The sequence below is a fragment of the Chroicocephalus ridibundus genome, unplaced genomic scaffold (genome assembly GCF_963924245.1).
Source record: "Chroicocephalus ridibundus unplaced genomic scaffold, bChrRid1.1 SCAFFOLD_184, whole genome shotgun sequence".
NCBI classification, from domain to species: domain Eukaryota; kingdom Metazoa; phylum Chordata; class Aves; order Charadriiformes; family Laridae; genus Chroicocephalus; species Chroicocephalus ridibundus.
Window position 1 is genome coordinate 12,823 of NW_026961347.1, and position 23,989 is coordinate 36,811.

The following is a 23,989-nucleotide window of genomic DNA, read 5'->3' on the forward strand; positions in this document are numbered from 1 at the left end:
CTTCAACAGAAACTGCAGGATTCTGCTATAAAAAGCAATGAAACTGGGAGATGCAATCCACTGTTCAGAAAAATGAAATGTATTTTTAAGGGAATCTCTTTTGGTAAATAAAACCACTGCTGAAGCAATAGCAGTGATGGAGCATGTGTAAACAGCCTAGGGAGACCTGCACCCTTGTGAAGCCAGGCAAAATATTTAGGTTCGGATAACACCATCCACCTTTACCCCCAGCACTCCCGTGAAGTATCGCACCCCCTCTGAAACCAGCGTGCAGTGAAATAGGATAACGCTTCTCCCTTCCCAGCCCTGAGGAGGAATGTGGCCTCTAGAAACGCTGAGGGACTTGTTATTTTATGCAATAAGATTTGCTCATGTATTTTGCTAGAAATACCAAGGCTAGAAAAACATGACAAGCAATCGTTCTGCACTCAAGACACCCATCTTTATGAATTATAAATATAAGCACTTCTCAGCTGCAACAGAGACTCCTGGAATAAAGAGGTTTTGAACACCATCTGTTTCCTTTCAAACTAATGGAAATTAAATGTCGGAATTACCTGCTCCTTTGCTGTCAGGCAAATGACACGTGAAGTGAGTTGAGAGGAGGTGAAGAGATTCATAAAAACCTAGATGAATGGAAGACGATCAGATGTCAAGTTTAAAATTTGTATTATCTGTCTTCACAAGAGTTTGAAAGCCAAGGCTTGTGTTCCACCTCCTTGTGGATGTGCCTCCCAGTTAGAGGACCCTTAACCTGAGTGAAGTGGCTGTGATTTGTCTGCGGCCAAGGGTCAGGAGGAAGAGCAGAGTCTGCATGGCGAAGAGCCCGTTTCTCATGTCAGAAGCAGACAGTCCCTTGTTTGAGGGCGCATGACGCCAGCCCCCTCGGCTCCCATGGGAGTTACCCCCCTGAATGCAAAGTGCCAGGGCTGGGGAGGCTGGGCTGCCGCTCAGGCTGGGTTTGTGGGGGAGGATCAGTCCATTAGTGACATCTCCCTTTCCCTCACCTTCCCAGCCCAGCCCAAAATGGGTTTTGCTCGTCTGTTGCGTGCTGTAAAAGCCACCATGTGCTTTGGAGAAGCAACAGCATCCGCTCTCGTTTAACCCAGCACGCTGTCATCCCGGGAAATGCCATGTTATGTCAGAGTCATTTCCAGCCTGTAAGCAGCAACTGAAATACCTACAGAGAAGGGAGAAGAAAACCAGGGTGTAACTCTGGTTAGCAGTTGTGCTCTGTTTGTCTTGTTCCACGTCAGTAATACTTTTATCTAACTTTTCTTAGTGATTTTTTGTTTCCCCCTACAAGAGGAGCTCACTTTTACGGTACCCATATCCAGGCGCCTGAAAGCAAAATTCAGGTATGTGATGTTGGGGCCTTGCTGGAGGCGATTCAGCTTGGTTTGCCAGAACCACCTTCTGAAGCCTCTGCTGGTTAAAGGCTGGCTCCAGCAAGGCAGGCTCTCCCACTCCGGTTCCTGCTCCCCGGCTGGGTAAGGGAGCCGCAGACCTTGTGTTAGGCTGCACGGGTGTCACCTTCTGCTACTCCTGTCCCAGTCGAGCCAGGCCCAAAGGTCCGTCTCCTGCCTAAGAAGAGATTGAGTCTTTCTTCACCACTTCAGTCCTTGGCCTCGTTTGTCTCGGTCTGGGAGACTGTGATAGGGATCACCCCTTCTTGTTATCAGTATAGGGAAAATTTCCTGGGCAATGGCCTCATTTTCTGCTTCCAATAGCATTTTTGGGTGTGTGGGGAACGTGCCATGCAGACACTCTTTCCCTGCTTTCCTCTTCCCTCCATTTTGCACCTGCATCCGGGTTTGATTTGCAAGGTGTGAACAGTTTTGTGTTTCAGGTTGCAGAAAGTGTTTCAGATGGACTTGCTTTTGGTTAGAGCATGTCATTTCATTGCCCAGCCCTCCCTGTGTGCTGGGTAATCTCATTAGAGTGGCTAGAGAGAGAGAGTGTTCATTACGGCTCCAATTTAAAGCTTGAGTAAATTTGAATTCTACTGAACGCAGAGCTGCGAGCGTTATCCGTTGTCCTCCAGCTCCGGGATCGCTTTGCATGCCAAAGAAAATCAAGAAGCAAAAAGCAAGAGAGAGAGTTTAGAGGGATAAACCAAACTGCCAGGAGACAAGACCTTTCAGCTAATGGCCATATAAATTGTGCTGTTCCATTTTGGGTATGAGGCAGGTAGGAAAGCTTTCTGTGTGCCGCTGCTGCCGTGCTAAGCTCGCTGGTTCAGGCTCACTTTCTCTCTTTCTGTAAGCAGCGGAGAGCTTGAAAGGGACACAGAGTCCCTCTTAGTGCTCCAGAAAACATCAGGATCAGAACAGGACCCCAGTAATGATATTTGTTTGGATGTACTGAGCAAGTCCGGATATTGGTGTCCGCTGAGTGTGGAAGCAGAGATCGAAACAGGGCGAAAAATAGCTCTGTGGAAGGGGATGGCTAGCGTGGGTGCACAAATTACTGTGCACGGATGCACCTAACATGAGCTGTGGTCACAGCCGTAGGTAGCAACTTTGACAAATTGCTGCTATCCTGAAAACAAATGAGCATAGTCTGATACCATAGTAGAAAGAGACAGGAAAACATCGGGGGCTTTGCCAGATACTGAGCAAATATATGGTCGTAGGCTAAACACGTTTTTGAAACGTTGAGAAGTTGTCTACCCAAGGAGACAGCTGCTTCCAGCTCACTGATTTACAATGCCATACCGGTCTGTGCATGGCACGTGCATTTTGAAAGGCAAAGGATGGATGAGTGGCTAATACAGATGTTACATCCAAAACGTGATCATTTTTCTAAACCCGCTATGGGTCTAAATCAGAACAAAGGCCTAGCAGTGCCATTAAAATCACATCTCTTCTTCTCTAGTGCTGTTCTAAACGTTATGGTCATGATGATTTTAGTTATTTCTTACCTGTTAGATCTTTGCAAGTGAGCAAACTTGCTGTCTAAATGTAGTCTGGCTGACCTTGTCCAATTTACAACAGGTCTTCCATCTGGATTGATTGCAACCGTTCTTTAGCAAAGCAAAAGGCCAAGACACAGTGTTCGTGACACTGCTGTCCTGGGACCTGGGGAACAATATAGGTCAGGAACCAAATGGGGAAATAAACTGGATATCCTTGAATAGAACTGTTGGAGTTGCACCTCCTGAAACTAGTTGTAGACGTGGTTGTGTATTTGGAGACATGGTCACTGGGTTAGTTCACAAGAGTAAAAATTTCACAACTTCTGATTGCCTTCAGTACCAGCCTTTCGTTTGCACTCTTGGACTCCGTGAAGCACACAAGATAGTGGTTTCAATATATAAAAATATTTTAAGCAAGTATGCATTCATGGATTCAAGAGGTCCTTGATGGAGTTGGTGAAAAAAACAGGTTTATGGTGTGAGCAGCTTCTAACAGCCGGAAAACGGGATGCATGAGATGTATCTCCTTCTCCCAGTCAAGTGGCCAATCGTACCCCCTGCATACCATATGCATAGGATGCACCTTGAGGGCCCCGGCATCCTCTGCCTTCCTGGCACATCATTGGAAGTGGCGACTTAGCCAAGACTGTGGCTTGAGAGAAGGAAATAAGGAAAATCTCATATCCCAGTTGAAAGGCTTTGTGTCAAGCGACTGTCTCACATGCTGTTTCTTATATCCAAGGCAAAGTAAAAGCCCCAAAGCCTCAATTTGTGGATCCAAGACTATGCTGGCCAGGAGCGGACATCCAGTCACCCTGCAGGTCCACGGAGTTCCCTGCTTTTATTTTTTATTATTATTATTATTATTATTATTATTATTATTATTATTATTATACTTAATCAGATCCCAGTTTTGCATTGGCCTTTGCATAGTCTGGCAGTGCCTCTATTTAGACAAGTGCCTGTGTGTATGTGTGTGTGAGAGATGGGGACAGAGAGAGAAGGGACAGCGAGAGCTTGTTGATGGCTGAGATTCATGGGAGCCCCAGGGTCGGCGAGAACGACTGCGCTCAGTGCTGCACAAACAGATCAACGCCACTGTTTGCTCCCGAGGAGCTCAGAGCCTGACCGTACGGTCTTGTCTCCACAGCCCTCAACACAGAGAGATGGAAGAAACTACAGAGCGAGAAGGAGGAGCTGGAGAGGCGCTTTGAGGAGGAGTGGAAGCGGCTTGGCAGGCAGCAGCAGGAGGAGCTGCAGGCGCTGGAGCAGCAGCTGCAGAAGGAGTACGACACCAAGAGGGAGAGCCTGCAGGAGCAGCACAGCCTCCAGCTGGAGCAAGTCAAATTGCAGCATCAGGATCAGGTCAGTCTCTGCCTGTTCCCTGTGAAGAGTAGACCATGCCAATACTGAGTGGGTGTAGGTAATGAAATATATTGAACACTCCATCATAGAATCATAGAGTCTTCGTGGCTGGAAAGGACCAACCATACACACACAAAAAAACCCCTACAATCTCTGCCACTAGAGCATGCCCTGAAGTGCCACATCTATACGTTTCTTAAACACCTCTAGGGATGGTGACTCAACCACCTCCCTGGGCAGGCTGTTCCAGTGCCTGACCACTCTGCCAGTAAAGTCATTCTTCCTAATATCTAACCTAAACCTCCCCTGCCGCAACTTCAGACCATTTCCTCTGGTCCTGTCATTATTCACCTGGGAGAAGAGGCCAACACCCACCTCTCTACACCCTCCTTTCAGGGAGTTGTAGAGGGCAATGAGGTCTCCCCTCAGCCTCCTCTTCTCCAAGCTAAACACACCCAGCTCCCTCAGCCTCTCCTCATGAAGGTGTTGGTAACGAACTGAAGACTGGAATAATATATTCCTGATTATCTTTATTGCTTTTCCTCCCTATTATTCCTATAGGTATTTTTACATAGTAGCACATTACATTTCCATGTCTTGTCTTCACATGCTTCCAGATGTTTTACAACACAAATATTAAGACTAGCTCTGCTCCCCATGCATACTACTACCCAACCCACCTATTGTAGCCAATGTATATGAAACCAAGGGTTGAACAAGAATCTGCTTAACACAGGTAAGGCCAGCATAGTCCTGCCTGTTGTTATTTGCAATGCTAATTAAAGGGCGGTAGAGCAAAGTGATAGGGCCCATGCAACACGTAGCCGAAACACCGGTGATACACTCTGTGTTCCCTGATTTCTGCTCCACCGTTCAGTCTAATCTCTTAGATTGTACATTCCAAGTGTTCCTCCCTGCTTTGCTTTCTGCAGGTAGGTAGGAATACTACTCTCTGCAGGTAGGAATACTCTCACATGCAGCTACTTTAGTCTTATTTTTAATGGCTGGAGTGAACAAACACTAACTCACCTATGGGCACCTCTCACATGGTGGCAGAACATCCTGCTCTGGGTTGTGGCAATAATGCCTTTACCTTGCCTTTTCTCATTTGGAGCTCAGTGAGCATGGGATACAGATCTGATTTTTCCAGCTGCAACCCTTACTATTGCCCACAGTTCGTGAGGGCTTTTCTCACACGAGTATCTGCTGCACTCAGGTGCACTCTGCAGTCTGTGCCCTCGCACTTTGACATGCCACAGCCCTGGCTGCCATGGGCATGCCACCCAGGTGTCTGATGCAGTACAAGGGCCAGAGATCTGCGAAACGTGAGCCTAGCCAACAGACCCCCTGTTTGCCAGCATTGTTCTCTCCATCCTGGGGATTTTGCCAATGCCCAGGGCAGCTGGAGTTGGTAGAGGGTGACTTTTTCCCTCTCTCAGGCAACGTAAATTGGCAGCAACAACCTTTGGCAACGAAAGGTCGAGGAGAAGGTTTTATGTCTGCATGCTCTGTATCTCAGGGTATCTCTAGTGCGCATTTTGGGGCTGCTGCCTGAAGCAGGAGCCTGTGGCCAAGCAGGAGCCTGTGGCCAAGGCTCCAGAGCTGCTGCTCCACCCTGCTCATGCCCAGGGCAGAGCACAGACGTGCCCCACGTGGTTCCCAAGGACGATGACAGCGCTAGCTGTGGGCTTCAGAAGCAAACCACCCCCATCAGCAGAACCCTGTGCCTGAGCTAATTTCCACCATTTAAGAGGTAAAGGCTGGTGCAGCACTGTGTGGCCGTAGCTGAAGCGCCTCCAGGAGCCAGGGAGGGGGGCTGGCCTGCGGGGAGCTCATGGGAGAGGAGAGCACCGACACAGCGCAGCAGAGGCGGCAGCCCACTGTCTTTAAGGTCAACTGTTTGTAAAACGGGAGATGACACCATTTGCTGCCTGTGCTTGATGCACTGTAAAACACTCCTGGGATGGGAATGCAAATACAAACTGAGACGGTGACAGTTTTATGTCACTCATGCCACAGCTGCCCGGTGTTAGATTTATTGTGTAACAGCAACGGTACGCCGGGGCCAGGCACAAGCGTGGTCCTCGCTGGCACGTGGGTCAGACAGCCAGGTCAGACACACGGCATCCCAGCCTGTGCCCCAGAGTTCCTGCTGCCCTGGGGACAGCCATGCAATTTGGTTTGATTCTTCAGTGGGGGGTTTGCTGAAGAACTCTTGCTGGATTTTACCTATTTCAGTTGCTGTGCCTGCTAGTTGTTCCTGATTTGCAGGCTTATAACATGCAACACAAAGGCTTTATCTGACTGGGTTGTTTTGTCCTGGACAAACTACCTTTTTCTGTTAGGGCATTGATTTTCAAAGATGCATTAGAAGGTGCTGTCAAATAGGTTTTTGTGTTCTAAACCAGATTTTTCAAAATCTTTCTCTGTAAATTCTTAGAGATGAAGATTTGGTTCTGATTTCAGTTTATGCAAGACGGTTTTCTTGCAATGCCCCTCAAATTTTCTGCTTTGCTTTCTGATATGAAGGATGGGTGGTATTCCCAAAAGCCTTGGCTTCTTTTTCCTTTCACTGTGTCAGTGTGCCAGTTTGCCTAGTAGAAGATATTAGCTCTAGCTGCAAGCCTTGCCTCTCCTGGATCACCAGGCATAAGCATTTATGAAGGAATTTGTTCTGCGAGTTAATTTTTTGCTGAGATAGTTTCTCTCTGCTGCTCTTTGAAGTGTTTCTGCAAACTTCCGAGACCACAAGAACAGATGGTGGGTTTTTTTCCCTCAAGTTGATCAGTGCAAGAAAGGGTGATATAGGTCACCATAGGACTTGACTAGAAGTATACTTATTTTTCTCCTGTTCTTATCTATTGTCATTCTATTAATCACCACACAGAAACAATGGAAACACATCTTTCCTTCTGTTGGGCAAATAGTTCTGTCTCCTCCAGCCCTTTGGTTTGCTCCAGGGCTCTTTGTTCCTTGAATTACTGAAGTTAAGACAAACATTTTTCTCTACTGCTTTGAAAGTGCTGCTGTGACCCTAGTATCTCAGAGTTTAAGCCCATCTTTTCAATCCATGGTTCCGTTAGCATCTCATGATGAGTTTTAGCGGGTTTTCCCTTTCAATTCCTACTCTGCCGTACACCCATCCTGTGTCAAGTGCTCTTGGATCGGAGGAGGCTGACAGGCTGGGTTGGAAAGCTGCTCACCAGGAATGTTTCTTGGCCAAGGAGAAGGAGAACTTTTTTAGCCTAGGAACCAAGGTGCATGAGGAATAAGGATCCCTAACGGCTGCCGACCCAAAGGGTTTGTAATCCTCTGGTTCTTCCTTCCCCTTCTCAGAGGAGGAGGAGAAGTTCCTGGCTCAGACCATGCCAAAACAAGCAAGCCTACTCAAGGGACTGGACTCATTCAGCTCCAACGCTGCTGAGCTGGGACTGGTCCCAACCAGCATTAGACCAGAGGCACCTAACCCACGAGCTAAAGAGCTCTTACGCTGGGCATGGGAAAAGCCTTGTCCTTGAGCTGTCCGTCTGTGCAGGCTAATTTGGAGCTTGTGTTCATGGCGTCAATAACAACGGCAAAATTTGCAACGTTAGTCATCCCACTTCATGGTTTCCAGTCACAACTTAGTCTTCCGCACTGTATTGCTGTAGTCACCTTTTACTTTTGCACAAGATCTGAAAGGTCCCTTCCAACCTAGGTGATTCTATGATTCTAAGGTAGCTGTTGTTTCTTTGGATACACAGTTGTCAGGTTTTGAAGGCTCATCTGTCTCTGAGGAGGTGAAGGCAGCTCTTTCGGCATAGCTGAGCGTGAGAGCCAAACTCCTCACAAACAAGTCATGTGTGACAATGCATCCCAATAGTCCTCATATCTCCTTGCAAAGGAAAGGCTGCGATCCTGGCTTGCCAGCGTTTCTTGCTTGAGCTGCTCAGCTCAAGCTGTTTTGTCCAGCGACTTATTGAACTTGTCCCACTAGAGCCTCCACTTGATTTTGCTTTATTAAGCCTTAAAAATCCCACCTGAACTTCTCTTTGCAGCCAGAAATAGCCATGACACAGGTTGAGTTGATCAAGCCGATAGAGAAAGTTAGTGGCAAAGCTGGAATTAATATCCAAGAGATCTGATTCCCAGTGCTAAGTAGACTATCTGCCATGAAAAACTGCAGACAGGAGGTCACGCTGGAAGATTAGAGAGAGTCATGTGGGATGTGGATATGAAACGTACAGAAGACAGAAAAATCCCTGGAGACCATTTGGAACATATTACTTGGCTTTGTAGATAAATAACCTGCCAAGGATGGTGGCAACGAAAGGAGACCCCTTCACCTTGTGAAGGCATTGGAGTTGAGCGTAATCATTCCTATGGGGAGCTGCTCAGCTGAGAAGCAATTAGAGTATGAATAAAGACTTAAGCAAGGGAGAGGTAAAGAACATGGCGATGCTCATGAGGGTTCAGCGCACAGACACGGTATACAAGGACATGGTGCTCTGGGAAAAGTCAAGTGATATTCTCTATCCCGTTAGTAGCCCATTGAGTCATGGGCCCCCCCTTTCCCTGCTCTTTCATGCAATATATCAGCAGGCTGAGTCTCCATTGTTTTGCAAACAGTTCTTCACCACTGAATTGTCTCCCATATTATTGTGAAAATGAGTTTGGATAACTTTAAATGCCTGTCTTTCATTCTAAGAGCATGCTTTCTCCAGTACAGTTGGAAAATTTGCTTCTGTTGGATAATCTAACACATACATTTGACAGTTAGACACAGTGAAATAACACTTATTCCAGTCAAGACATGCTCAGCTGCAGTAACTTTCTACCATTATTTAACATAAGAGTGAGGAAAAAAGCTGTTTCAAGTCAAGTCACTTTGCAATGAACAGCTGTTTCATTATAAAAGTGAAATAGTTTGATCCTCTGAATTCCCAGATATCACAGAGAACGTGTTAAATGTAGAGAATAAGATCACTGTGATTACAAAACCCAGAAAAGCAAATCGATGCCTTGCATTCAGAAACTGCTCTGGACCACTGACTTAACCTTGATCACTGCTTTTCTCTGTATCTTCTTTAACGATGCATATCAAAACACCATTGTTAGGGATCTGGCTTTGCCTTTAGCCAAGTCTAGTCACAAGCAATGTACCGAAGGAGCCCCAAACCCATCGGGTGCACCCGAGCACAGGCTGCCCACTGCCCTCTTCCAGCTGCCTCCCCTGCTCCCCTTATGGCTGCGTGTGGTGGGGTGCAGTTTGCTGGGCAGCCTGCAGCAGCAGGACCTCTTTCTGGCCTCAATATGAGAGCGGGAGAAGGTTTTGTAGCCTCACCGTCACCTTGGTTACTTCCACACCCACATGAAAACTCATGTGTCTGCACAAAGGTTCTGTCATATCATTCATCAGTTTATTAGATGTGGACTCAAAACACACGATTCAAGAGGACACAGGAATTTGGGTATTGGCGACTTCGTAGATACTCTTTTTCATGTAAAAGTGTAGAATCATAGAATCATTTAGGTTGGAAAAGACCCTTGGGATCATCGAGTCCAACCATCAGCCCCACTCTACAAAGTTCTCCCTTACACCATATCCCTTAACACCTCCTCTGCACTCGCTGCAGCACCTCGATATCTCTCTCATATTGAGGTGCCCAAAACTGGACACAATACTCAAGGTGTGGCCACACCAGTGCTGAGTACAGGGGGACAATCACCTCCCTCCTTCTGCTGGTCACACTAGTTCTAATACAAGCCAGGATGGCATTGGCCCTCTTGGCCACCTGGGCACACTGCTGGCTCATGTTCAGCCCCTTGTCAATTAGAACCCCCAGGTCCTTTTCTGCCAGGCAGCTCTCCAGCCACACTCCCAAGCCTGTAGCGATGCATGGGGTTGTTGTGGCCCAAGTGCAGGACCCGGCACTTGGCCTTGTTGAAGCACATTCCATTAATATTGGCCCATCGGTCCAATCTACCCAAGTCTCTCTGTAGAGCCTCCCTGTCCTCATGTAGATCAACACTCCCGCCTAGCTTCGTGTCATCTGCAAACTTGCCGATGATACACTCTTTGTCCTTATCAAGGTCGTCAATAAAGATGTTGAACAGAAATGGTCCCAACACTGAGCCCTGAGGGACACCACTTGTGACCGGCCGCCGGCTGGATTTAACTCCATTGACCACCACTCTTTGGGACCGCCCATCCAGCCAGTGCTTGATCCAGCAGATCGTATGCTCATCCAGGCCGTGAGCCGCCAGTTTTTCCATGAGAATTCGATGGGGGACAGTGTCAAATGCTTTTCAAAAGTCTAGGTAGACAATGTCCACAGCCTTTCCCTCATCCAATAATTGGGTCATCTTGTCATAGAAGGAGATCCGGTTCGTCAGGCAGGACCTGCCTTTCTTAAACCCATGCTGACTAGGCCTGATCCCCTGCCTGTCCATTATATGACTTGTAATGGCACTCAAGATGATCTGCTCCATGGCTTTCCCTGCTACCCAGGTCAGACTGACAAGCCTATAGTTTTCCGGATCCTCCTTTCTGCCTTTTTTGCAGATGGGTGCTACATTTGCTACCCTCCAGTCCGTTGGGACCTCCCCAGTTAGCCATGACTTCAGGTAGAAAATGGAAAGTGGCTTGGCGAGCATGTCTGCCAACTCTTTCAGCACTCTTGGATGTAAGCCATCCGGTCCCATAGACTTGTGCGCATCCAAGCGGTGTAGCAGGTCACTGATCACTTCCTCTTTAATTGTGATGACCTCGTCCAGCTTCCCCTCCCTGTCCCCTAGCTCATGAGGCTGGGTGCCCACGGAATAGCTAAAGACTGAGGCAAAGTAGGCATTGAGCACCTCAGTTGATAGAGTGCAATTCATTTTGCATACCCACTAGTAATAATGTCAATGTTTCTCTAGAAATAAGTATTTTACAGATATGAATAATTCATAGGCACTTTCCATGGAAGTTAATTCAAGACCTTACAATAAACATCATTGCAGCAAAGTGCCGTGAAGACAAAAAGCAGGGTGGCTCAGAACTGTCTATGTTTATCTGACCATCAGAGGGAGTCGGGTCATTAATATAATTTAGATTAACGGAACGTTGAGATTTATGAACATTTCATGAATGGCTGTTTTTGCTTAAGGGCTTTTTGGCCTTTTGCTTTGTTATGTACCTCTTTTATCACCGTTAAGTTAAAAGAGCAAAAATGCTACCACCAGTGACTACACGCTACCACTCAAGGCGTCAACATGCCTGTTTCGTAATGAATAAACCTGCTCAGGTGCTGGAAGTGTCACTTTCGCAGTGGCTTGTCAGTGTGCCACAGCATGCCTAATCGTGTCTCCATGTCTCCATCCATTGTCGTTGGAACAGGTGGAAGATATCACAGCTTCACACGAGGCTGCACTGTTACAGCTGGAAAATAACCACGTAGTTGCCATTACAGTACTGCAGGATGAGAATGACTGGAAGATTCGAGGTAAGCCAGCGACAACCCAATGGCTACAGAGCTCTTCCAGAGCGGAAATTAGCGCTGTAGTGAGATTGTGTAAACCTGGATTTTCTTCCTCCAGAGTAGATGATAGAGAAAGTTCGTGTTGGTCTAGTGCTTTCACGTGGGGTGGACCACCAGGTTCGTGCTAGTGGTGAGGGAGAGCTGTATGCAGTGTGTACAGCATCTAACTTGGACCTGAGACTATCGGAGGGGTCTCTGCGACAACAATAAGGCTCTCTCCATGGGCTGCTGAACACAGAGTCCAAGTTCCACCTCACTTCACACCCAGACTTTTCTCAAGAGCCTCAGGAGGTGTTCAGGAGGCTAGAGCTCATTGAAGATCTCCAAATTTCATAGAATCATAGAATCATAGAATCATAGGGTTGGAAGGGACCTCTGGAGATCATCTAGTCCAACCCCCCTGCCAGAGCAGGGTCACCTAGAGCAGGTTACACAGGAACACGTCCAGGTGGGTTTTGAATGTCTCCAGAGATGGAGACTCCACCACCTCTCTGGGCAGCCTGTTCCAGTGCTCTGCCATTTAGGTGCTTAAATGCCTACACTGCTTCTAAAAACAAGACTCATCATTTTCAGTAGCACAAGTCTGGCCATGCTGAGCTGACCAAAGCCACATGCCGGTGCAAATCTGCACCTCAGCACCGTTACCTTAATTTTATGTTATGGTTTTTCCACAGGATTGGATGCTGCAGAGAGAGCTGCTTCCTCCCTACCAGCTCAGTATCTAAATAAATGTCTTTGTACATGCTTTAGCTGACATTTAGCAGATATCTGGACAATCGCCCTCTTTTTCTTTTTCTTTTAAATATAAGCATGGTCTAATATTTAAATAGCTCTGGTAGGTTTTCCCACAGCTTTCCCCAGACCAAGCCACATTGCTTAGCTCTGCACTGTGTCAATTAGAGACACAGTCGACAGCACAACTTGAGCTGAGAACAGCCTATTCCCCTTTCCCGTAGGCAGAGATGGTATCATCTAGCGTACGATTTTTAAATTAACATATACAATTTCGAAAATAACAAAAGAAGAGCTGTTCCTTGCTTGAGGATGTTCATATCTGTCCATTTGCGTTAGTATTTTCTGACGATAAATCTTGGCAGCGGTTTATCAGGGCTCTGGTGGCCAAAGTTTGTACTCCCTGCTCCTGGTGTGGCTACGAAATGCCCTCCTGTGCATGGAAAAGGCATTGCAGCAGCTGCCGTCTGGTGCCATGTACAGGGCACTAGAGCAATAGTATTATTATTGCTGTTATTGTGGCTAGCGAGCAATAGCTCGAGGGAAAAACCCCATAGATCTGGGGGTAAAGACACAAAAAATAAAGTGTCCGAGTACCAAAAAGGTAGGTTCTACTGCTGCACTGAATGACAATTTGATGCCATTGGTTTAGAGATTAAACTTTATACTGCTTTGGTTATTATTAAGTCCGGTGTGAGTTGTTCTAGTAAGGAAACCTTAAGTCATGTAATATAAACAGAGGAGTTTTTTCTCTTCGGGGTCTGTCAGTCTCACTGATGCAATAAACCTCACGGGTCATTCACCACAGCTCCTGGAGAAGTACTATCACATGTATTTTTGCATCCCAGTTACTGGCCCCTCTATCTCCCCAAAGAAATTCCAACCCAAGCTTTTAAATATATTCAGTGTAAAACTCTTTGATTTGGGGACATTCACTCTGAACGGGTGTGTCAGACTGACCCTTTTCAGATCAGAGCCCCTGAGAGCCGGGAATTCTGAGCAGTTCTGAAAAGTCAGAATCTGTTCATGTAGAAATAGAGGTACCCGCAGCCACCGAAAGAGCAGGAAATCCTGATGCTCAAAACAATTCACCTAAGGTCACAGAGTAGATTACGACCAGTTTCCTACTCAACCTCCATGCCCTAAAACTCCATCCCGAATTGCGCTTGGCTCCTGATGTCTGTGCTCTTGGACCCTGGCTTGCTGGATTTCACTTAGCAGTGTCGTGTCTGTGTGTCTTCCCCCAGAACTGAATACTGCTCACAAGCTGGAAAAGGCACAATTAGAAGAGAATTTTGAAAAGCTGCGGCTGTCACTCCAGGTTAGCAGTTTTGTTATTCCCCACCCCTGGAATGATGTTGTGGAGCAGCTGACGGGGCAGCCCCAGCCCCATTGCCGGCTGCTTCTTACCAGCTCTAGTACCTCTTGTCCTCTGCCCGGCCAAACTGGGATCTGGCAGCAAAGGTGCCCCCTCAGGTTTTTTCCTCCCCTGCCTTGGCTGGTTCAGCAAAATACTATCTGAAAGAGGAGAGAGGGAAAACCTAAAGGGAGGAAAAGGCAGCTGGATAAAGCAACGAAATGTCCTTTTGACCCTGCTGGCGGCTGGCCCAGCATAAGGAGCAAAGATGAGCTCTTCCCTGCATGGTGGGGAGAGCTCCAGCACCTGCCGTGCCTGTGAGCATCACCTTCTCTACGTGCTACCCTCGGGCAGACACCCCCGGGGCTCAGAAACGCTCGCCTCTCCCTGCCTGGCCCTGTGCCTGTGCTCTCAACTCTTTCCCACTGCCTGAAGACAGAGGAGCCAGTCCCGCGTGTAGACACATCGCCATTCCCACCGGAAGGCAATGCGGTCCCTGGTGAGGGATGCCCCGGGGCTGGCCCTGCTGTGCAGCCAGGCTGTGGCTGGCCAGGATCAGCCCTGCCCATCATATCTCCCACATCCCACTATTTAACACCAAGCTCAAGATCATCTTGGCTTTTTCAGTCCGTCTAACAACTCCATGCTGTTCTCACTCTCTAGATGAAGAAATCCCAAGGAGTGGAGGGCAGAAACATGCCCCTGGGATTCATGCTAAGTTTGGAAATCTTGTGTGAACAAATGAAAATGCCACAGCAAATAATGCAAGCGCTGTTTGATTTCCTAGGCAGAGATGAATTGCACTTTTTAAAACCCCTGACGAGCACATATCGTTGCACCCAGCAACTGCCACTGCCTTCCTCAGGCGGCTGTGACAGTTTGAGGCGTGTCAGCAGTTTTGCAATGAGCACTGATGTACTGTTATGGCCAAGAAATTACATGTATGAAAGATAAGAATACCAATTTCACGGCAACGGTGGCTTTTACAGATGTTGTATATAGAGAGGTAACAAAAATATGATTGCTTAAAATAACGTGTTGTTCCTGTGTATAGCTCTGAGATGAAATGACGATCTTTTAAAGCCCACACCACTAATTCATCGTTGCGTGTTACCATGTTAGAAGCCCAGAAAGGTGAAGGAAGCAGGGACGGGGTAGCTACCGCCTCATTCAGGCTCTAGGGACCGCACAAATGATCTCTTTCATGCCTGTGATAGTAAATGCCAGCTCACTTAAGGAAGGACATGCTCGTTCTCATCCAGCCCAAGGTGATGGCGTGATTTAGCATCCAAGAAACTTCATGAACTAGTTCCAGTTAGCGTCAGCCAGCCTCAGGCGTTGCAGAGATTTTGGGATTTCCTGAGGCACTGGGTTATCACTGTATGTTCAAGTGGCCTTGCATAAAACATACCACCTTGCAGAAGTTTCTAAGCCTTGTTCGACTCCCCTGGTGGTTTCTCAGTGCAGATTGACTTGTATGAATGTAAGAGGGGTGATAACACGGTTGATGTGTCTCCCGTCCAGGACCAGGTAGACACCCTCACCTTCCAGAACCAATCTCTGAAGGCCAAAGCAGACCGATTTGAAGAGGCTCTGAAGAAAAACACCCAGGAACAGCTGAAGGTAGATGGCGACTATAACTCTACGGTCATCAAGATACATGTTTCTAAGTATGACTCACATCATGCGATTAAGTGGATGGCAATGGGATCCTTACCCCAGGGACTGGGGGGCAGGTCCCAACCAAGACCCCAGTTAGCTTTGACGAGGAGTCAGAAATCTTAGTCTAGGTTCATAATTTTCTGATTTTACTTCTTTTTCTTTATTCTTTCACCCAGCCTTTGTAGCTCTATTTCCAACACATTTCACATTTCATTAACTCCATCTAGTACATCCTTACTGTTGTCTATTCTTCTTTCCCTTCTTCCTCTCTTTACTTTTTGTCTTTTCACATTTAGGTTTCTTTTTTTTGTTGTTGAGTGCCTTCTGAACTAACTTCTTTGATATCCTCTGTATCCCCTCATTTTTTTCTGGGCTTGCAGGGGACAGCCCTGTCATATGAAATATTTATTCAGCTGCTGTCTATGGGGGCCATGCTGCTTATTTACAGTGTGTAAGTAAACACACACTGCAATTATTTATCTGAAATGAAATAAATAACACTGAAATGACCCTCCAAAAAGAGGTTTCTTTTAACTTGGGGCATTTCAGTGTGTTCACAGCACAACCCCATCGGCAGTTGTATCAACAGGACAGGGGGGACAGAAGAAAAACAGTGGGGTGAGGAAAGGGCTCAGTGAGTTTTTAGGTGAGAGCACTCCTTAGGAAAGGAGCACAAATGTCTGGAACAGGTTTGGCCATGGGACACAGGGAGCATCTGTCCCTTTCCACCTCCACTGTACTGATTTATGTGAAAGGACAAATTCTGCTGTGTCACAGTGATGTTAATGCTGAGTACCACCAGGCAGTTCACTGGGAAAAATACAAACAGCTGAAGTCAGCAACAGTATTTCATCAGTGTAATTCAGAGCACATCTTTTGCCCATGAATCGAACCCTGGTGTCCCCTACATCTGAAGTTCTCAAGCAGAGGAGGAATTTTTTCCCACCGGATCTGATCTTTGTTAACGGGCACCGTGATGCAGTGATGCAGGCAAGGCAGAACACTGTAGTTTTCCCTTCCAGCCCCCTTTTCCAGTTTCCTCAGTTTCGGGTTTGTACTTTTCCTAAGCCAAAATACCTGCACAATCATAAAACACCTCATGCAATTCCCAAGCTATGAGTAGGAATGAGGTTGCTGAACAACCTGGCAGCCCATTCTTCTAGCCATGAGGCTGGTCAAAAGAAAGGTACCACTAGCTATCCAGCCAAAGGGATGGTCTCAAGGAGAATATCAGGGTTCGGATGGGCTGTGGAGGCCCAAGTCCAGGTGGTTTTCACATCACTGAGACTCTCAAACCACTGTCTGCATTGAGGAAACTTTATCTTATGGTGGAAGATGCATTTATGACTGATATGTATCCAAATCACTGGTATATTTCCTAGATTGTACGAGCTCCGTATCTGCACTTAGAAGAAGATCTGAAGAGCTTCAAACATGTTCTGGAAATGAAGAACCATCAGATTCACCAACAGGAGAAGATGATTATGGAGCTAGAAATGCAGGTGAGTTGTCATTTTTCCTCCAGAGGAGACGTCACAGAGATGATAAAGTAAAAGTTTGGTTACAGCAGATGAACTTAAAAAGGGTGAGACAACACATGGTGTTGGGGAAAGACACAAAGAGGTTCATAAATGGCTATGTATTGTGCTGTTCCACTGTCAGCCTGCGTAGCTGATTCTACTGTACCATGTGTCAGGTTTTCACTCAGAAATTGGGATCTTATCCCATCCCTTGATTTCTCCTACACATCCGTTGATCTCTATTGCTTTTTCATGCAATACCGGCTCAGCCTGTTACGTTAGCCAGTGAGGCAAGTGGTGTAGGAAGAATGGAGGAAGGGGAACTTTGTGGAAGGCCAGGGCTTTATTTTGTACACCAGCCTGCACCATGTGCCCCAACAGGAGTCAGGTTCAGGGCTGGAAAGGACAAGTGGAGGAAGATTGAGATGTGTGTGTCTTGCTGCTGCTTGTGCAGGCATTTAGGGAGCTCCCAGCTGCGAGTATGAATTAGCGATATTCAGCAAGCAGTCCCTATGCTGGGAAAGGTCTCTCCAACCCTAAAGCGATGCTTTTCTGCAGCCTGTGCTGTTTTCTCATCCTTTGCTTGTCGGGGTCCCTAACGAAGAACTCCCCGGTTCACCATCAATTACATTTTTTTGTTGGAAAGGGGATTGATTTTGTAAGGCATATCCTACAGTGACAGTAAACGTGTGGCGTGGTGAGAGGATGAGGCACCACCTCAGCTGGGGAGCCAGAACAGCTGGTTCAGCACAGCATTCAGCAAGATTTGTTTCCATTTACGGGGAAATTGGAGAACTCTGATGGTGATTTTGCTGAACAGATGCTTAAGGAAGACATTTTATTTGTGCTGACAAGACTAAGAACCTCCTTTTCCTCAGTTGGAAGTAAGGGTTGGTTCAGCTCTGCCTCCACTCCATGCTCTGCTGATGACCCCACTTGCTTCACCAGTATGATGTGGTGTGAGTCAGACCTCTAAGTCTTAGCTGCATCTCAAGATGACCACATCCATCTATCCCCAAATTTTAGAATTTGCTCTAGGGACAAATAAAGATAAAGAACAAATCCTCTTGGATCAGGTGTTGGGCTTTCTTCAGACTTAACGAACCTTCTTTTGTTGCAGGTTGAGAAAAAATTTAAACTGGAAGAAAAAATCACCATGCTGCAACAGCAGAATGAAGAACTCAGAGCCAGAATTGAGCAAAACACTGTCATAACAAGGTTTGTGCTGGTATTTGCAATCTGTCTGAGCCTGAAAGGAGACTGCAGATCTTGACTGCCCACGGCTGACACTTATTTCAGAAGGGGAAAAACTTACTTCCTCCTGAACGTCTATTGGTGTCCTGATCTGCTTGTTTTATTAAACAATCCGTTTTATATCGGGGTTTGCTTACTCTAACTTAAGGAATGCCACATATCTGCCTGTGTATTTCCATGATTTTGACATGCTGCTGAGAGCAAAGTTGCCGGTGGCTTCTGATCTCAGTGTCAGTGCCCTGAGACCCCTCAGTCAGTGGGTAACAAAGGTGGGAAATGGGGCAATTTCAGAAGAGACATCATCACGGTGCCACTGTCACTCAGGCAGGGTTATCCTTAGGTGGGTTTTTTCATCTGCACTGTCTATTTGCACCCTTGTCACAACCTGATAAGGGTGACACGGCTCCGTGTGTTAGGTAGTGTAGAAATAGAGAAGGGTAGGACAGTCCCTGTCCCAGAGAGTTCATAGTCTGCTGTAAGGGAAGAGACGGCAGCTGGAGCCAGGCAGAAAGGGTACCAGGGGGAGACGCTGGAGCTGAACTTGTCCCAACACACCAGCTGTCACTGTTGCCCCAAATGATGCCATTGGCCTAAAATGCAATCTAAGTTTTAGCTGACTTTTTAAAGCTTTGGTGTCTCATCTCTGGTTTCAATTTAGTTTTTATCTTTCCGGTGCCTCCTCTATTAATGGTTTAGCCTTTTAAAAAAATTGTCTCTTGCGTGTAGATATTTTTAAAAGGCAGCATTGCTTGTACTAACATTCAGGTTGGGCTGAGGATTATGTTTCATCACGCCTGATTGTAAATAGCTGTAACACACGTGTTACTGTCTGAGGAGGGTATCTACATACAGCCTTTCTGTGCCCGGGGAGGAAAAGCAGGAATTTTTAAGGTCTGGTTCACCAGACCAGTTTGGGACACCCGCTTTTGGACTGGACGAATTGTGGTCTGGAAGTGGCAGTCTCTCTCCAGGCCTGTGACGGCAGCCAGGGTGCCTGCTTCGGTGCTTGGTGTCTCCCTGTGCAGCAGCTCCCTGCCCTCGGCTGGGCGAATAGCACCCTCCATAGAATCATAGAATCATAGAATCATAGAATCATAGAATCATAGGGTTGGAAGGGACCTCTGGAGATCATCTAGTCCAACCCCCCTGCCAGAGCAGGGTCACCTAGAGCAGGTTACACAGGAACACGTCCAGGTGGGTTTTGAATGTCTCCAGAGATGGAGACTCCACCACCTCTCTGGGCAGCCTGTTCCAGTGCTCTGCCACCCTCAGGGTAAAGAAGTTCCTCCTCATGTTTAGGTGGAACTTCCTATGTTCCAGTTTGTGCCCATTGCCTCTTGTCCTGTCCCCGGGCACCACTGAAAAGAGCCTCGCCCCATCGTCCTGACACCCACCCTTTAAGTATTTATAAGCGTTGATAAGGTCACCCCTCAGACGTCTTTTTTCCAGACTGAAGAGACCCAAATCCCTCAGCCTTTCCTCATAAGAGAGGTGTTCCAGTCCCCTAATCATCCTCGTAGCCCTCCGCTGCACCCTTTCCAGCAGTTCCCTGTCCCTCTTGAACCGGGGAGCCCAGAACTGGACACAGTACTCCAGGTGCGGTCTCACCAAGGCAGAGTAGAGGGGGAGGATGACCTCCCTTGACCTGCTGGCCACGCTCCTCTTGATGCACCCCAGGATGCCATTGGCCTTCTTGGCCACAAGGGCACATTGCTGACTCATGGTCATCCTGTTGTCCACCAGGACTCCCAGGTCTCTTTCCACAGAGCTGCTCTCCAGCAGGTCAGCCCCCAACCTGTACTGGTGCATGGGGTTGTTCCTCCCCAGGTGCAGCACCCTACACTTGCCCTTGTTGAACTTCATAAGGTTTCTCTCTGCCCAGATCTCCAACCTGTCCAGGTCTCTCTGTATGGCGGCACAGCCTTCCAGTGTGTCAGCCACCCCACCCAGCTTGGTGTCATCAGCAAACTTGCTGAGGGTGCACTCTATCCCCTCATCCAGGTCATTGATGAATATGTTGAACAGGACTGGACCCAGTACTGACCCCTGGGGAACACCACTCGTCACTGGTCTCCAACTAGACTCTGTGCCCCTAATCACAACCCTCTGAGCTCTATCTTTCAACCAGTTTTCTATCCACCCCACTGACCATTCATCTAACCCACACTTCCTAAGCTTCCCTATGAGGATGCTGTGGGAGACCGTGTCAAACGCCTGCTCCACCCCCTGCCAGCAGCCGGCTGCAGCGCTTTGCTTCGTGCCTGTAACTGTGTAGGTACTGGTTTTGAAGAACACCAGGAGAAATTCTGAATTTGAGGTCGGCCTGAAAAGTCAACTTAGAGGACAGTCATTTTCAGCAGTAGCAGTTTGGGGACAGCATCAGACAGGGCTTTGAAGCTGGCGTTGTTAAAACATGTGTTTTCCTGGCAGCGGTAGCCACCCCAGCTGCTCGTTTCTGTTGTGCTGGCACTGCCTGGGAAGTGCAGGGTGAACGAGCTCAGGGAGCTGCCCTTGCCGGGGAACAGCGCGGATTAGAGCTATTTCTGTTGATTTGCAGTTTGGGAGCCCGCGCGGCCGTGGCAGCCCAGCAGCAGCAAGAGGAGGGAGGGGAGCAGGAGGGATGAGGACAAGAGCAAAGCCAGCCTTTGCAGCACGGCCAGGATGGGGGTCCTGGAGGCATCAGGGGGCCGAGGGGTGCACTACAGAGCTATTTCCAATCATAAGCCAAGGACAGGTTCAAAGGAAGGGAGAAGAGCCTTGCAGGTAGATCATGCACCAGCTTTGGGCACAGGAACTCCACAGAATCTCTGCTGGGACTTCCCCAAGTGCTTGAATAAATCATCTGATTTCCCAACATCTCAGATTCTCCCTCCAAATTAACCAGCATTTTCTTGGTTCTCTGGACTGGGGATGTTTGAGGAATGGTTGTTTCCAGCACCCTAGAGATGAAGGTGACCAGGAGGGTGTCTGGTCTCTGTTGGCATAACCTAGGCACCTACTGACCTCTCAGCCTTTTGGGAGAGGCTTTAACATGAGTTGAGGGCACGACTCAAGTGCTTTCCCCTGCATCCCTACCATGTCAGTGTGCCCCTGCAGACCTCTGTGGCTTTATGGCTGTGATTTGTTACAGCTCCTCAAACTGCAGGGAGGCTGGCAGAGGAACGCGTCTGATCCTAAGTCTGCAGTGCTGGGGATAGGTTAGGTCTAAAATTGGAGCATATATCTCAAGATACAAACTCAATAGTGAGAACACATTTGCTTTTACATTGCCTCTCTTCCTTCTTCTGTCTGAATGATGAAGAGGGGCTGAACGGGCATCTCTGCCTTTTAGAAGCAGCAACGCTGCATCTGCCCATCTCCCTGCCCCTGGCGCAGCAGAGGCAGATGCAGGTTGGCTGGGCTGAAGGCAGAGTCTCTGCTAAAGGATGCCGGCACTGCTGGGCTGTGCGAGCTGCCGCTGTCTCCATGTGGCATGAAGGTGGCTCTGCCTGTGTCCAGTCACGTCACCTTAGGTGACACAGTGTAAATTACCAGCGCAATGTGCACGAGGCTAAAATAAGTGCGATAAGCTCCTTTCTCCATCCACGTGCCAAAGCAGGTCTCTCTGGAGGACATGTCCACATGCTGTAAGGTGTGTTCACAGGCATCTGGCTACTTTTCTGCTCAAACGTCTCCCTGCTTACCTGCTCCTGCCCAAGCGTAATGGGGCTGCAGAAGCTAGGTGTTCCTGCATGCATCCTCCAGGATGGTGGTGTTGCCAGCACATGCCCAAAACACTTGTCTGTCAGGTCCCGCAGCCTGCCTGCACTGCCCTGTCTTTTTTAAAACCAGTCACCTGGTTAGGTGAGACCTTACTGCAGCCTTTCAGTACTTAAAGGGGGCTTATAAGAAAGATGGGGACAAGCTTTTTAGCAAGGGCCTGTTGTGATAGGACAAGGGGTAATGGTTTTAAACTAAAAAAGGGTAGAGTCAGATTACATATAAGGAAGAAAGTTTTTACAATGAGGGTGGTGAAACACTGGCACAGGTTGCCCGGAGAGGTTGTAGATGCCCCATCCCTGGACACATTCAAGGTCAGGTTGGACGGGGCTGTGAGCAACCTGATCTAGTTGAAGATGTCCCTGCTCGTTGCAGGGGAGTTGGGCTAGATGACCTTTAAAGGTCCGTTTCAGCCCAAACTATTCTATGATTCTGTGATTCTAGGGACGGAATGAGACGGGACACGACGGGACGGGACGGGACGGGATGGGACGGGATGGGATGGGTTGGAGGGAGGTGCTGGGGGTCCTGCCTGGCCCTGCCTCTTGTGCAGAACTGGCTGCATTAATTCCACCACCTTACATGTTGTCCTGCTTACCTCTCCAGGCAACTGTCAGAGGAGAACGCTAATCTTCAAGAATACCTTGAGAAAGAAGTGGAGGAGAAGAAGAAGCTGAGCAGGACTAATGAAGAGCTTCTCTGGAAGCTGCAGGAGAGAGAAGCCGTGAGCCCCGTGAAACTCCCACCGCCATCGTCCACTTCTTTTTATCGCTGCTCATCAGGGCACTCCTCTCCAGCAAAAGTCAGAACCTTGCGGCGATGATTCGGCGCCTGACCCCCAAAGGTCCCCTGCCTTTTCTGCATTTCCAATCTGCTACATGTTACCATCCAGCGAAGTATTACCATCAACAGGCGCCCAGGGTTCGTGGCTGCAGGCATGCTCGGTAGCTGCATAGCTTTGCACTAGGCAGGGTACTCTTATCGTCCCCACATAGGAGCTCTTGGTTCTGACGTGTTGATTAGGGTAGCAAAAAAGATAGCAAAAAGCTAGGACAGCAGAAGGTTAGGATAGCAAAATGTTTAGCTTGGTGTACTAACATTTTAACTGTGGTTAGAGCCAAAAGTTGGAAACTACTATGTTAATGGTTCATCAGAATGAACTTTTGCTGCAGTATTTCAGGTTAGTTACAAATACAGTTCAAGCTGTTAATATTTCTGTATATGTGTCTGTGTTTATATACATGTACGTCTTGTACCTTTATACCTATATATAGACACACACACATATATATGTAGTTGAAGATGTTCTGAATTGCTTTTTTTATATTATTGGATACTACTAAGTGCTGATATATTTTCATTACAGTCAGCAGTTTTCTAACTCGTGCCTAAGACTTGTATCTAAATGAAAAGCATTTCTGTTTAGCTTCCCAGGAATATTTATACCCAATCTAGAAGAAAGTTACACAGAAGGAGAAGCGCCTTCCAAATGACCACCAAGTGGTACTCTATGTAACATGAACACCAGCGACTTTGAAATTTTGAGACAGTACTGCCTTTGAAACCATCACCTTTGCATTGACCACCAGATAAGATACGCATACCATTCACTGCTTTTGAACTCTTAGCATCGATATTGTAAGTGGAGATAGGCTAGAGATGAGAAACCTGAGGGTTTTTAGCGAATTTGATAGAGGTTACTGGTTAACGTGTTTCAATTTTAGTGAATTTAAATCCTAGTTAGGTCTTACCTTGTTTTACCTTGTCCTGGTTTGGGTACAATTAAAATCTCTGCTTGTAGGTTCTGGTCCATTTTGATTTGTTTAAAGTCCCGTAAGCAAGAAGGAGAAGGTAAGTTATTCAACCTTGATCTTTGCTTGCCAAGAGGTTGCCAGTATTAGGATGAGATACCGGGCACCTG

At 47.5% G+C, this 23,989-nt stretch overlaps 1 protein-coding gene across 1 annotated transcript in view; it reads left to right on the forward strand.

The window, feature by feature from the left end:
• The window catches only part of LOC134509355 (microtubule-associated tumor suppressor candidate 2-like), a 34,471-nt gene extending 11,427 nt beyond the window's left edge, over positions 1-23,044 (forward strand). The window contains exons 6-12 of the mRNA XM_063321837.1: positions 4,068-4,282; positions 11,643-11,748; positions 13,764-13,837; positions 15,398-15,496; positions 16,918-17,037; positions 18,176-18,273; positions 22,675-23,044. Of these exons, the coding sequence (XP_063177907.1) occupies positions 4,068-4,282; positions 11,643-11,748; positions 13,764-13,837; positions 15,398-15,496; positions 16,918-17,037; positions 18,176-18,273; positions 22,675-22,891 (929 nt within the window). The 3' untranslated portion in view covers positions 22,892-23,044. The remainder of the gene's footprint in view (positions 1-4,067; positions 4,283-11,642; positions 11,749-13,763; positions 13,838-15,397; positions 15,497-16,917; positions 17,038-18,175; positions 18,274-22,674) is intronic.
• The last annotated feature ends 945 nt before the right edge of the window (positions 23,045-23,989 follow it).